Source organism: Anomaloglossus baeobatrachus, chromosome 4 (genome assembly GCF_048569485.1).
Source record: "Anomaloglossus baeobatrachus isolate aAnoBae1 chromosome 4, aAnoBae1.hap1, whole genome shotgun sequence".
In the NCBI taxonomy this organism is placed as follows: domain Eukaryota; kingdom Metazoa; phylum Chordata; class Amphibia; order Anura; family Aromobatidae; genus Anomaloglossus; species Anomaloglossus baeobatrachus.
In genome coordinates, this window is record NC_134356.1 from 203,841,154 (window position 1) to 203,856,081 (window position 14,928).

General features: G+C 46.8%; 1 protein-coding gene across 1 annotated transcript in view; it reads left to right on the plus strand.

Annotated features, from left to right (window-relative positions):
* ABLIM3 (actin binding LIM protein family member 3) overlaps positions 1-14,928 on the plus strand; it is a 296,306-nt gene that overhangs the window by 264,347 nt on the left and 17,031 nt on the right. Inside the window, exons 15-16 of the mRNA XM_075344628.1 lie at positions 1,531-1,659; positions 2,136-2,200. Coding sequence (XP_075200743.1) covers positions 1,531-1,659; positions 2,136-2,200 — 194 coding nt within the window. The remainder of the gene's footprint in view (positions 1-1,530; positions 1,660-2,135; positions 2,201-14,928) is intronic.

Sequence of the window (14,928 nt, forward strand, 5' to 3'; positions counted from 1 at the left end):
TCTCAAAGTCACTTCAAATATGATGTGGTCCCTAAAAAATTGTTTTGCAAATTATGTTGGAAAATTGAGAAATTCCTGATAAGCTTTTAACCCTTCTAACTTCCTAACAAAAAAAAATGATGCTTCAAAAATTGTGCTGCTGTAGAGTAGACATGTGGGAAATGTTATTTATTAACTATTTTGCATGACATAACTCTGGATTAAAGGGAACCTGTCACCAGATTTGGTGACTATAAGCTGCGGCCACCACCAGTGGGCTCTTATATACAGCATTCTAACATGCTGTATATAAGAGCCCAAGCTGCTGTGTAGAACATAAAAAACACTTTATAATACTTACCTAAACGGTCGGTGCGGAGAAGATGGGTCGGATGGGCTTCTCCGTTCTCCAGTACCAGCGCCTTTTCTTTTGGCCATCTGTGTCCTCAATCTTCTGAAGCTAGTGTGGATGACACATCCTATGTCATCCACGCAAACCGACACTGGGGTCCTGCACAGGCGCACATTGATCTGCCCTGAGCGGGGCAGATCAAAGTATTGTAGTGCGCATGCGAAGAATCTCAATGCCGGCTATTGTGCATGACGTAGGACGTGTCATGCACCCAGGCTTCAGAAGAAGGAGGACAAAGATGGCCGAAAGAGGAGGCGTCGCACCCGGAGAACAGAGTTGCCCATCTGATGCATCTGCTCGGCACCGACCGTTTAGGTAAGTATTATAAAGTGTTTTTTATGTTCTACACAGCGGCCTGGGCTCTTATATACAGCATTCTAACATGCTGTATATAAGACCCCAGTGGTGGTTGCCGCAGCTTATAGTCACCAAATCTAGTGACAGGTTCCCTTTAAAGACATAAAAATTGATAGTTTGAAAATTGCAAAATTTTCACAAAATTTCCAACATTTTCACAAATAAACGCAATAAAATATTGTTGTAAGTTTACCACTAACATGAAGTCCAATACATAATGAAAAAACAAACATTCTCAGAATCATTGGGATCTGTTCCAGTTACAACCTCACAAAGTGACATGGGTCAGAATGAAAAAAATGGTGGGGTCATGAAGGTGAAAACAGGCTCGGGGTTGAAGGGGTTAAAAAAAGGCCTCACAAAGCCTCATACATCAAAAAAATGAGTCTCAAAAAATTGAGACTGCTATTTTTTTAATTTAATTATTATTTTTTTTTTCCACCACTTAAATAAAAAAATAAATACATATTTGGTATCTTCGTAATCATACTGACCTGAGGCACATATTGACTGGTCAGCTTAACTATACAGTATAGTAACATAGTAAATTAAAAATCCAAAAAAGTATTGTGGAATTGCTTTTTTTTGCAATTTCAATGTATTTGTAATTTTTTGCTAGTACACTATGTGATAGAATGAATGGTGTCATTCAAAAGTACAACTCATCCTGCAAAAAAATATGGGCAGAAATTATTTTTTTTATTATTTTATTGATCCTATTTGGTATGAGTATTTTAACAAAATCTCTGCCCAATCGTATTGTTTTCTGTGTTTTCTATCAGATGATCCCAATGAAGCAACGAAAAGCAAAACAAGTGATGATCTTGTGCAATCTTCAAAATATCTGCCTTCGTATTCTCCAGATCCTTATTACCAGTCAGAGCCTGAGTATTGGATGTACTCACCAAAGAGTAAGCAACATCTTCAGCATTCTGGAAGTCTAGGGATAGTACTGGCCTTTGTGTACAGAAATCTTATAACAATAGATATGTTATTGTTCTAATTTATAATTTTCACTGGTTTCCACCTGAAAAAAATTGGAGACGCTCATGGAATCCTACAAAAGCACGTGTGATTGAAGTAACAGAAAACAGAGAATTGACACTAATTGTCAACTAATATGTCATCAATATGTTACCTTATACGGAGGTTAGACTATAGAGAATGTTCCACTATATAATCCCTCTATATAACAATGGGTGGTCTATAAATCATTGTATTACCCTAGCCCCTATTATAGCTCTTGTGACGGGAACAGCTTGGAGCTCGGAGCTGTTGTCCCATTACGTGTTGTGTACAAGTCACAATGCACTCCATTGTTTTACAGTTTCTAAAAACAAAGCATCAGAACAAAAGTTTATTATACTCTTCATCATTTGTCCCGCAGTGCCTCGAGCACGGAGATTCTCCTCTGGAGGAGAAGAGGATGGTTTTGATCGAAGCATGCATAAGGTATTATTGGTGTTAAAGATCAAAATATGTTTTGTAGTTTGTATAAAATTGTGTAATATTGTAATATTAGAGCTGGTTTTTATAGTATGGTGATAGCTTAATTTTTCTCATTGAATTCTTTTACTGCCATTTTCTATTTTGATTCCTGACTCCACCACACTATCATATTGTAACGCCGGTGTTCCCTGCACTAACCGTCAGGGACGCCAACATTCTTACCTTACCTCTCTGCAACAAGTTATTTTGTGTGTGCCCACAGCAGCTTCCAGTACCCAGACACGCCATGTGCGTTTCCTGGCCACACGCTTAGCTCACGCGCTCAGCGCTTCTTAAAGGGGCAGCTTGCGCACATTTGATGTGTTACCAGCTTATGGATGGGGAGGTCCAGGTGACACCTGATGTGTCCTCAGCTTATAGGTGGGGAGTACCAGGTATTTAAGGCACCTTCCCCTATTGGGAGGTGCCTGTGCAACATTAGTCATCAATAGCCTACGTGTCTCTTCTATCCAGAATCCTCCTCCAGATTTGGTACTCACCCGTATGCCTGATCCATTCCTAAAACCCGTACCAAGTGCATGAACCTGCTCCTATGTCCCTGTCCCTTCCTGTTCCATTCTTGGTTCCCAGTTCCAGCCTGAATTCTTATTTCCATTCCTGATCCGTTCCTGGTTCACAGTTCCAGCCCAAGTTCCTGATTCCGTTCCTGGTTCCAGATGGAGTTCCTGATTCCATTCCTGATCTGTTCCTGGTTCCAAGTTCAAGCCAGTGTTCGCATATCCTATATACATGCCCATGTCCTGGTGCCAGCCTGTGTTCCTGTATCTTGAATCTGTGCCTGTGTCCTGGTGCCAGCCTCTGTTCCTGTATTTGTGCCTGTGTCCTGGTGCCAGCGTGAGTTCCTGTATTTGTGTCCATCTCCTGGTGCCAGGCTGTGTTCCTGTATTCATGCCTGTGTCCTGGTACTAGATTGTACTCCTGTACCTAGTCCTGTCTATACTGGTAAACTGACGGTTATACGGATCCTGTCCTGGCAGAGGCTCCACTTAGTCATGCCTGTCTCCGCTAGTGTCAGCTCCGTGGATCTGGGAACTGCCGTGGTGTGGTACCTGGCTGCTACCTGCAGCACAAACCTAACCAGACCACCAAAGGCTCTAGAGAAGACCAGGTAGCTGATTAGTCACACTCCTCCAGAGTAAGCCTGTAATCTGTGGTCCAGTAGATCCACATGCTCATTCTGGGCCAGATCGGTCATTGCCATTCCGTCCATTACACTTGTAAATTGCATTCATTCTTCATTTATTGGCCTCAGTTAGATACTTTTTTGTGTTTGGATGAAAATCTATTTAAAAGGGGTTGTCTTGTCTAAATCCATAGGTCTGCAGTCTCGCTGTGTGTCTACAGACTTGGGAATCCTCAGATAGCTCACACTGTGTGCTGTCAGGATTCGGTGGTGTCAAAGCCATGAGAGGCAGTCATGTGGTCTCAAGTATGTGATATGCAAACTCCTGGATAAAATCTGATTAGATGGGCACAGCCTAGCTCTATACACTTCGAATGAGTGAGGCTACGCCCATCTAATCAGAATTAGGTCAGATGTATATGCATATCACATACTCGTGGCCACGTGACCGCCATTTATGGCTCTGACACTGGAGAATTTTCACTTTGCACAGTGCGAGCGATCTGAGGATTCATAAGACTACAGTCACATAGAATGACTGCAGATTTATGTATTTATTCCGGACAACTCCTGTAATGGTCACAACCACCCATGGTCTTATGAAACTTAATGAGTATCTTGTTCTGTCGCCACTTAAAGGCGATTGAAGGTGCGTAGTTATGGAATGGTGTGAGAATCTTACCTTCGTTTTCCTATAGGTGAGGCAGACATGACCAGAGCGCTCCAGAGTTAAACATGCACATGCTGAGATGAAACAATAGTGGTTTATTTTCTCCAAAGGTTAGGACATGCAGAGTACAGTAGTCCAAGTACCTGGCATTGTGGTTCTCTTGTGATGCTTGTTTCTGAAGCCACTAAGGTCAGAAGAGTTTGCTTCTAGCAGCTCCAATAAGGGATGTGATTCTCACAAAAACTCTGGCTGGAACTGAAGATGCCAAGAAGTGATGCAAGAGGGTCAGCAGACACTCCCAAGGGCTGGACAAAAGAAACAGAGGAGCCGAAAGGTCTGACCAGTAGATGGCAGCAGAGACAAGCATGAAAAACATTAAATAACAGTTTTAACTAAAACAAATAGGAACAGCACTAGAGATGAGCGAACCAGCCGTGGTTCAGCTCGAGTTCGGTTCGTCGAACGGAGGTCTCGTTCGAGTTCAGTTCGGCGAACGTTCGACGAACCGAACTCGAACCAATAGGAAATAATGGGAGGCAATCACAAACACATAAAAACGCATTATAAATGTACACATACAGTTAATAAACATTGCCATAACACTTACCGGTCCCCGCGATCCCTCCTGCACTCTGTCTCCTGCCGCTATTCCATCCGATGATCGCTGAATCCTCCCGGTGACCAGCACTGCCAGCAGTGATGCAGGACCTATCGTGACGTCAAAATAGCCATATGACCAGTCACGTGGCTATTATCTCATTGGCTACAGACTGGTCACATGACTATGACGCGTCATGTAGAACCTGTCATTGCACTCTCCGGTACACGGTGCACATTTGTGTATCGCCGTGTACCGGCGACATGCTCTAGCACACGGTCGACTCCCCGTTCCGTTAGGGACCGGCTGACACAGCCAGTCATTAATGGAGATCACCGTTGCCATAGCAACGCAGTTAGCGGTGACGTCACCGCTAACTGCGGCTCCGGGAATCACATGATCGGAGCCCTGTTGCTATGGTAACGCGTCTGTCACCGCCAGCAGCCAGCAGCACTGATCTCTCACGGAGTGAAGGCTGCACGCTGCTTCCCGTGCAGCCTTCACGGAGTGAAGGCTGCACGAGAAGCAGCGTCTTCCCCCATGCAGCAGTGATGGAGCAGAGCTGCATTTGTTGAACGAGAAAGACAGAAGACCAGGGATCGTGGAGGGCTGACAGGGGGTAATAAAGATGGAGTCTCTAATGTGTCTGTGTGTTTATTTCTATTAAAGTATTTTTTCTCTGTGTGGTGTTTTTTTTTAACCCTTTATTGGAGATTCTTAATGGCCGGGTCAAACGTGCCTGACATTAAGAATCTCTGGCTTAATACTGGCTAGTAAAACAAAGCCAGTATTAACTCATGATTACCCAACAAGCCACCCGGCTCCAGGGCTGTTGGAAGAGTTGGATGCAGTGCCAGATGATGGCGCTTCTATGAGAGCGCCATTTTCTGGGGCGGCTGCGGACTGCAATTCGCAGCAGAGGCGCCCAGAAACCTCGTGCTAACCTGTGCTGCGGATTCCAATCCCCAGCTGCCTAGTTGTACCTGGCTGGACACAAAAATGGGGCGAATCCCACGTCATTTGTTTTTTAATTATTTCATGAAATAAGTGAAATAATTAAAAAAAACGGGCTTCCCTATATTTTTGGTTCCCAGCCGGGTACAAATAGGCAACTGGGGGTTGGAGGCAGCCCGTGGCTGCCTGCTGTACCTGGCTAGCATACAAAAATATGGCGAAGCCCACGTCATTTTTTTGGTGGGCAAAAAACTTCTGCATACAGTCCTGGATGGAGTATGCTGAGCCTTGTAGTTCTGCAGCTGCTGTCTGCTCTTCTCCATACAGACAGACAGCAGCTGCAGAACTACAAGGCTCAGCATACTCCATCCAGGACTGTATGCAGAAGTTTTTTGCCCCCTGAAAAAATTATATGGGCTTCGCCATATTTTTGTATGCTAGCCAGGTACAGCAGGCAGGTACGGCTGCCCCCAACCCCCAGTTGCCTATTTGTACCCGGCTGGGAACCAAAAATAAAGGGAAGCCCTTTTTTTATTATTTCATTAATTTCATTAAATAATTAGAAAACAAATGACGTAGGCTTCGCCCCATTTTTGTGTCCAGCCAGGTACAACTAGGCAGCTGGGGATTGGAATCCTCAGCACAGGTTGGCCTGAGCTTTCTGGGCCCCACTGCTGCGAATTGCAGTCTGAAGCCGCCTCAGAAAATGGCACTTTCATAGAAGCGCCATCTTCTGGCGCTGTATCCAACTCTTCCAGCACCTGCCTGCTATACCTGGCTAGCATACAAAAATATGGCAAAGCTCACGTCCTTTTCTTGTAGTTTTTTGGCAAAAAAAAATAAAAAATGCTTCCATGGATTTTCCATTGCCAGTGAAGGTAACACCAAGCAGTGGGGGTTAGCAGCTAGTAGCTGCTTGGATTACCCTTAGCTAGCAATACAAAAAATGCAGCGGGAGTACATATATATTTTTTTTAATTATTTATTTAAATAACTAAAAACAAAATGGCCTTCCCTGTATTTTGATTGCTGGACATGACAGTGCTGTAAAATTAAATCTTTAAAAAAAATGACGTAGCGCTCCGCAGTATTTTTGATTCTCAGCGCAGATAAAGCAGACAGCTATGGGTTGCCACCCCCATCTGCCTGCCGTTACCTTGGTTGGCAATCAAAATACAGGGAAGCCCATTAATTTTTTTCTATTTAAAAAAGTTAAAAAAAAAATGACGTTGGGTCCCCCCATTTTTGATAGCCAGCTAGGGTAAAGCAGATGGCTGTAGCCTGAAAACCACAGCTGGCAGCTTTACCGTGGTTGGTGATCCAATGTGGAGGTCCCCCCAGGCTCTTTTTTTTATAATTATTTTATAAATATTAATAATTACACAAAAAAGTAGGGTCCCCCCAAATTGGATCACCAGCCAAGGTAAAGCGGACAGCTGTGGTCTGGTATTCTCAGGGTGGGAAGGTCCATAGTTATTGGGCCTTCACAGCCTAAAAATAGCAGGCCGCAGGCACCCCAGACGTGGCGCATCCACTAGATGCGCCAATCCTGGCGCTTCACCCCAGCTCATCCCGTGCCCTGGTGCAGTGGCAAATGGGGTAATAAATCGGGTTATACTAGCTGTAAAGTCACCTGAGACCAAGCCCAGCAGTTTGTGATGTCATGGCGTCTATTAGATACCCAACATCATAAACTGTCAGTACTAACAAAAAAAAAATCGACAAAAGAAATTTATTTGAAAAAACAGTCCCCAAAACATTTCCTCTTTCACCAATTTATTGTAAGAAAAAAAATAAAAGGGTCCCACGACAACTCTGGACCGTCTAGAATATGGGGGGGAGACACTCAGGGAACGTATCCCCCATTTTCTAGGAATGCAGACCCTTCATGTGAGGAGTGTGGGTGCAATGAATCTGCACTCACTCTCCCCGGGTCCACAGCAGCAGAGTCCATGTCGTAATGGTTGCTACCAAAGCTGCAATGCCCTGCTCATGAGGTAAGGGCATGCCTAATCAGGAGAAATATTCTACATTTCCAAATATTGCATTTGCTGATATTATTGCTATTCCACCTACTATATATTGGGGATAGGATCTTGGAGATGGAATACCCCTTTAAGTCCAGTTATCCAGCTGAATGAATACTTAACAACAGAGCTCACTATTTAGATGTGTTTTCTTGTGGCGTATAACGGACTCTCCTGTTTGGTAGTCGTTCAGCAGGGAAACTATAAAAGCAAATCCCTCCATTTGGAAATGTAGTATATAGCTCTCCTGATCAATTATGTTCCTTACCTCATGAGCAGGGCATTGCAGTAATAATAATAATTTATTCATTTATATAGCATTATTAATTCCATAGCGCTGTATGTCTTTGGAGTGTGGGAGGAAACCGGAGTACCCGGCGGAAACCCACGCAAACATGGGGAGAACATACAAACTCCTTGCAGATGGTGCCCTTGGCGAGAATTGAACCCAGGACCTCAGCGCTGCAAGACTGCAGTGCTAACCACTGAGCCACCGTGCCGCCCATTTAGCTTACAGATGCATAACCACCACACACTGTGTCTGAACACAGGAAGCTGAGCTGACAGCCGCTCTGTGCACGCGGCAGCGTCTATTGTGAAGGAGAGGGCCGTGGGGGGATCAACGCTGCACAGGTACCGTGGGACACCGGGGAACACCGGTGGGGTTATAGGGGGTGACCTGGCAGGGCCTGGGGAGGAGTTTTCTGTCGCATGTGTCATGGCACATGCGACAGAAATCAGAGGAGTAGGGTGAATGCGGCTGGCGCGCTGCTGTGCGCGCGGCCATCTTGGATTTCTGGGAGGGCATCAGGGGGGGCACTTTGGCGACACCGGGGGACCGGAGGGGACCGGGGAGGAGATTTATCATGTTTGTTCATGCCAGATGGGAGATAAATAATTTTTTACCGGCGCTGTCATTTACTGTAACGTGATCATCGGTATACGGTGTATACCTGTGATCACATGAGCGGGGACCGGAAAAACCGTCCTGAATCATGATCTCCAGGGTCTCAGCTAGCCCTGAAACCCCGGAGATTTTCTGACGCTGGGGGGCGTTATTCACTTATTTCTGCCTGCTGTTTATAAACGGCAGATCAGAATAAGGCTACATTAACACGACCGATCCATTTTTGCGGTCTGCAAAAAACAGTCCGTTTTTTTCCACAGGTGCATCCGTGTGGCATCCGTTTCCGTTCCGTAGACGGTCCGTATGTCATCTGTTTGTCATCTGTGTGCCTTCCGTTTTTTTTGTGTACTGCAAAAAAACTGAAGGAGGGAAAATACATAAATTTACCCAGGATCCTTAGCTTCAACCTACATGAGGCGGTCACATGTTCACTCCAGTGCCATTTTCTACTGCTTTTCACAGCGTAGAGCGCTCTGGTGATTTTCCTGTGCTTGTACACTTCATATCAGTCTTTTCTGTCATTATAATGGCAGAAAAACACATAATGTCCCACTCTCCTGCATTTTGTAATTTTGCACCCTTTGGTGCCTTTCATGTGGCACTAAGGGGTGCTTAGCTTTGTATTTAGCCAAAAAAATGAAAAAAAAAAAATGACGTAGGGTTCCCCCTATTTTTGTAGCCAGCTAGGGTAAAGCAGACGGCTGCAGCCTGCAGACCACAGCTGGCAGCCTCACCTTGGCTGGTAATCCAAAACTGAGAGCACCCCACGCTGTTATTTTAAATTAAATAAATAATTAAAAAGAAAACACGTAGGGGTCCCCCCAAAATTGGATCACCAGCCAAGGTAAAGCAGACAGCTGGGGTCTGATATTCTCAGATTAGGGAGGTCCATGGTTATTGGACTCTCCCCAGCCTAAAAATAGCAGGCTGCAGCCGCCCCAGAAGTGGCGCATCCATTAGATGCGCCAATCCTGGTGCTTCGCCCCAGCTCATCCCGTGCCCTGGTGCGGTGGCAAACGGGGTAATATATGGGGTTAATACGAGATGTGTAAAGTCACCTGGCATCAAGCCCTGGGGTTGGTGAGGTCAGGCGTCTATCAGATACCCGACATCACCAACCCAGTCAGTAATAAAAAAAAATAGACGACAAACACATTTTTATTTGAAAAAACAGTCCCCAATACATTTCCTTTTTAACCAATTTATTAGAAAGAAAAACAAATCCAGGTCTGGTGTAATCCAAGGGGTTGCCATGACGATCCACACTGTCCCAGTCAATGAAGAGCAGGATGTTCCCCATTGGCTGGGAGAGCAGTGCAGTGACCTGAGCTAACATCAATGGGTCAAGCCCAGGTCACTGCAGGGGGATGACAAGTGCTGCTGTCAGCGAGGTACATTACCTGCGCTGATCTCCTGCACTGCTGACAGCACCTGTCACTGAGTTCAATGACCGCCGCCTTCACAGCCAAGTATCGCGAGAGGCCCGTGACGTCACCGCTAGTCAGTCTCGGGTCGCAAGCAAGAGAAGGTGATGTGACAAGCGGCTGCCATGGAGGACAGTGACAGCGCTGAGGTCGGGACTTCATCACCGCAGGTAAGCCGAGCGGGACCATGTGTGCAGAATGCCAGGAGGACGTCAGTGTTGTGGACTGCATGGCTGGGGACGTGTGTGTGTTTGTGTGTGTGTGTGTGTATGTGTGTGTGTGTGTCTATACATGCCGCGTGCAGGAGGGGGCGGAGTGAGCTGAGCGGGGAAGTGTGGGCTTCCTGCACGTAACTAGGATAAACATCGGGTTACTAACCAAAGCGCTTTGCTTGGATACCCGATGTTTATCTTGGTTACCAGCTTCTGGCAGGCTGCCAGCGATTGCTCCTGCACACTGTAGCTGTAAAAAGCCCTGCTTTTTGCTGCTAGAACCGTTCTCGAACGTATCTAGAACTATCGAGCTTTAGCAAAAAGCTCGAGTTCTAGTTCGATCTAGAACAGCCCCCAAAATCACTCGAGCCGCGAACTGGAGAACCTCGAACCGCGAACCGCGCTCAACTCTAAACAGCACACTCCCCGTCTGAAATTTACTTTGAGGATTTCACTATTGAGTCCATAATATAACCTGAAAGGAAAGGCATGTTAAATGCAAAAACAAGATCAATTGAGTTCAAAACAAGAAGGATGGCTCAAAGTTCAGGTCCGGTAACGTTCATCCCATAGGGACGCTCTCTTTGGGCAACAGCAGAACAAGTTCGTGGATTGGCCTTGCAAAGGTCTTCGTCTCACCTCTCCTGATGACCTTTAAGCTCCACCTTCCGAACATTGCCGTCCTGGCTAGGCAGTATCCTAGTAATCAGTCCCATAGGCCAGTCAGTCCTTTCTGTGGTCTGGTCTTTCATGAGGACTAGGTCTCCTTCTTTGAGGTTCGGCTTGGGATGTCGCCACTTCTTTCTTCCTTGAAGAATGGTGAGGTATTCCTTCCTCCATCGGTTCCAGAAGTAGTCAGCCAAGTATTGAACCCGTTTCCAGTGTTTTTGATAAGTGTTCGCGTGGGTGAACTCTCCGCTGGGCATTACCGCGTTGTCAGTTTTTTGGGTAATAAGAATAGTATGAGTCAATATTGTTGGTGTTTCTGGGTCCATGGTCGCTGGCACAAGGGGTCTTGAATTGATAATGGCTGAGACTTCAGCTAAAAGAATGACTAGAGTCTCATGTGTGAGTCTTGAGGAATTGACGTCCATTAGCATGGAGTTCAAGATGTTGCGTTAAATCCCGATCATCCTCTCCCAGGAGCCTCCCATGTGAGAACTGTGAGGGGGATTGAAGATCCAGGTGCAACCTTTCTCTGCCAGCTGATCTTGGATAGGGTTGGTGTCGATGTTCAGTTCTCTACATGCACCGACGAAGTTGCTTCCACGGTCAGACCATAGCTGTTTCACTGGTCCTCTGATGGCAAGGAACCTTCTCAAGGCGTTGATTAGGCTCTGCCGAGCAGGAGTAGAATCTCTGTGTTATTGTCCAAAGGTGGGATAACACTAGCGAGGTGTCTTAGGTGTGGTTGATGAAATGCAGCTTCTGGGGTAGGAATTTCATTCCTGTGGCTGGGTATTTGGTCACATTCAACGAGCGTTGGTAGAGGTATTTCAGTCTTCCCATTGATAGGAGAAGCAATGAATCCCTGGGCTCTTCTGCCAATAGTCTCTATGCGACCCGAGCAGGTGTTCAAGGTGTAGGGTTCTGATGGTCCATTAATTCCGAAGGCTTCAAAGAATTTGGTTCCTGCCAGGGACCGGTTGCTTTGGTCGTCTATGATGGCATACACCTTCATTGCCTTTTCTGGATGTCCCTCGGGATAAACCCTGATGAGGCATATTCGGGAACAACATTTCTCCATTTGGCCCTCTCCACATACCTCTGAGCATGAGCAGGAGATGGCTGTGGTGGTGTCAGTCTGATTCTTGGACTCCCCGCCATGACTTAAGGGGGCTTTACACGCTACGACATCGCTAATGCGAACTCGTTGGGGTCACGGAATTGGTGACGCACATCCGGCCGCATTAGCGATGCCGTTGCGTGTGACACCGATGAGCGATTTTGCATCGTTGCAAAAACGTGCAAAATCGCTCATCGGTGACATGGGGGTCCATTCTCAAAAATCATTACTGCAGCAGTAACGAGGTTGTTCCTCGTTCCTGCGGCAGCACACATCGCTCCGTGTGACACCGCAGGAACGAGGAAGCTCTCCTTACCTGCCTCCTGGCCGCTATGCGGAAGGAAGGGGGTAGGCGGGATGTTACGTCCCGCTCAGCTCCGCCCCTCCGCTGCTATTGGGCGGCCGCTCAGTGACGTCGCTGTGACGCCGCACGGACCGCCCCCTTAGAAAGGAGGCGGTTCGCCGGTCACAGCGACGTCGCCGGGCAGGTATGTGTGACGGGTTTGGGCGATGTTGTGCGGCACGGGCAGCGATTTGCCCGTGTCGCGCAACAGATGGGGGCGGGTACCCACACTAGCGATATCGGGACCGATATCGCAGTGTGTAAAGCCCGCTTTAGAGTGGGAGCGGTTGTGACTGCAGCCGATGTGTCTCTAGCTAGCTGGGTTGGGTGCATGGCTGAAACGTGTTTTTCGCTATGACACTCCTCACACTTGACGATGGATTTACAGTCCTTGGCCATGTGCTCAAGTGATACGCAGCATTTGAAACCGATACCAAGCTCTGTGAGGACTTTCTTGCGCTCCTGTAGGGTTTTGGATCTAAACCCTCTGCACTTGTTCAATGAATCTGTTTTTTTATGGATGGGACATTCCCGATTGAAAGACTTATCTCATGATGAGATGGTGTACTGTTTATCTGTGGGTGCTGCAGGTGATGGTAGCTCAGTCTTCCTGACACTCACAGTGTTCTTAATGTTTCTGCGTTTGTGTATGGCACCTTCATACCTTGATAATGATGATGTTGCAGCTGCTGAAGTGTTGAACTCTAGGAAGTCGAGGCTGGGGTCGTTCCTCATCTGGGCCTGCTCGTCGATGAACTTGCAGAAGTGAATAAATGGGGGAAAGGTGACGTCATGCACTCTTTTGTACCTTGAGACTGACGTTGCCCATTTCTCCTGCAGACTGTATGGCAGCTTCACCACGATTGGGTTCACTCCATGGGCTGTATCCAGGTAGCACAGCCCAGACAGACGAGGATCTCTTTTGGCGAGCTCCAGCTCCATGAGCAGATCACTTAGGTCTTGAAGCTTGTGGACTTCTTTAAGGTTGATCTTTGGGATGTTCTGCAGTCTCTTGAATAGGGCTTTCTCTATTGCTTCTGCGCTGCCAAAGGTGCATTCCAGTCTTTGCCATGCAGCAGCGAGACCTGCTTCTGCTTGTCCCACATAGACGGTTCTGAGGCTCTTGATACGGTTTGTAGAGCCTGGGCCCAACCACTTGATCAGGAGGTCGAGCTCCTGTTCTGCAGTTAAGTTGAAATTGGCGATGGCTGCCTTGAAAGTTGCTTTCCAGGCCCTGTAGCTCTCTGCACGATCTTCAAATTTCGTGAGACTAGTGTTGATAAGCTCACTGCTCACCATGAACCTGGCAAACTCAGACATATCTGATTTCTCACTACTTGTTGCCACGACGACTCGTGAGGCCCCTGGGGCATATGGGCTGCCTGGCGTGAATGGATGAGATGTTCCCGGGTAGAATGACGTTGCTGCAGGGTTGAGCTGTGGTTTAGCCTCTGTAGATTCTGATGACCGCTGCTTGAGCTGTGGAAGTGGGTCAGGAGACACTTGGTTGCCATCTTGCCATGCTGGCTGTGTTTGAGAGGGCACCTCTTGTTGACTGTTATTAATTTGCTCGGGTGCTTTAGGTGGTACTGGCACTGGTGGAGGTAAGTTGGAGGTTTCGGTGTTGTCGGCTTGGACGGTACTGCAAACCGGGGTTGCTACAGGTAACTGATTCAGTACATAGTCTCTTGTGCGATCAACTGGATTGTCTGCTTCCAGTGGTGGTGAGTGAGCTGGATCAGGACCTTGGATCAATGCTTGCTCAAGTAGTCTCACTTTAGCTAGTGCAACTTCCTCTTTCATCTGTGACCGAAGAATCTTTATCCGAGCCACCGCTTCTTCCCTTTTGGCTTCTGCTTTAGCGGCTTCTGCTTTTGCTAGGGCTTCTGCTTCTGCCCTTTTGGCTTCTGCTTCTGCCCTTTTGGCTTCTTCCTCTACTTCTCTTTCTGTGAAGGAACGTCTCACCTTGGATTCTTCTGCTCTTATGCGGGCCTCTAGTATCCTGTCGCTCAGGGCTGAGCTTCTTGAGGATGATGACCCGGATGACCGAGAGGAACGTCTAGATGAGGTTGATCGGTGTGATCTGGTTTCTTGCTGGTGAGAGATACGGTGTTCGGCCTGGTCTATGGCATCTTGCACCTTGGCATCTCTTTCCTTGTCCACCTCTTCTGCCTTGCTCAGGTCTGAAAGAGCTTCATCAATTTTAGAGTCTTTTAGAAAGGTAATGTCCCTTGTTGACAGTCTCTTGTATCTTTCATGAGCTGTGTTCAGCTGTTCCAGAGCGGCTTGTAAGCATGCGGCATCACCTGATGAGGATTCAAGTCTAGACATGTAATAGGTGACTAGTTCCCACTGTTCTTCCAGGTGTTCACATAGCTCATCTTCATAGTGTGATAGTTTTCAGTGGCCTTTATCGTGGGCTTGGAAGAGTGCTTCGGTCGGACAACTTGGTCTGCTGGAAGCGCGGGATCTGCCTCCTGGGCTTCATAATGGACAGTATCAGATTGTATTTGCTCTGTTTCAGCAGTGGGGAACTGTCCGAGGTCTTTTTCAGCCATTTTGATTTAAGGTGTACTGTCTCTTTAAGAAACTTGACTTTTGAATACGAAAATTGTTGTGCAGCTCTG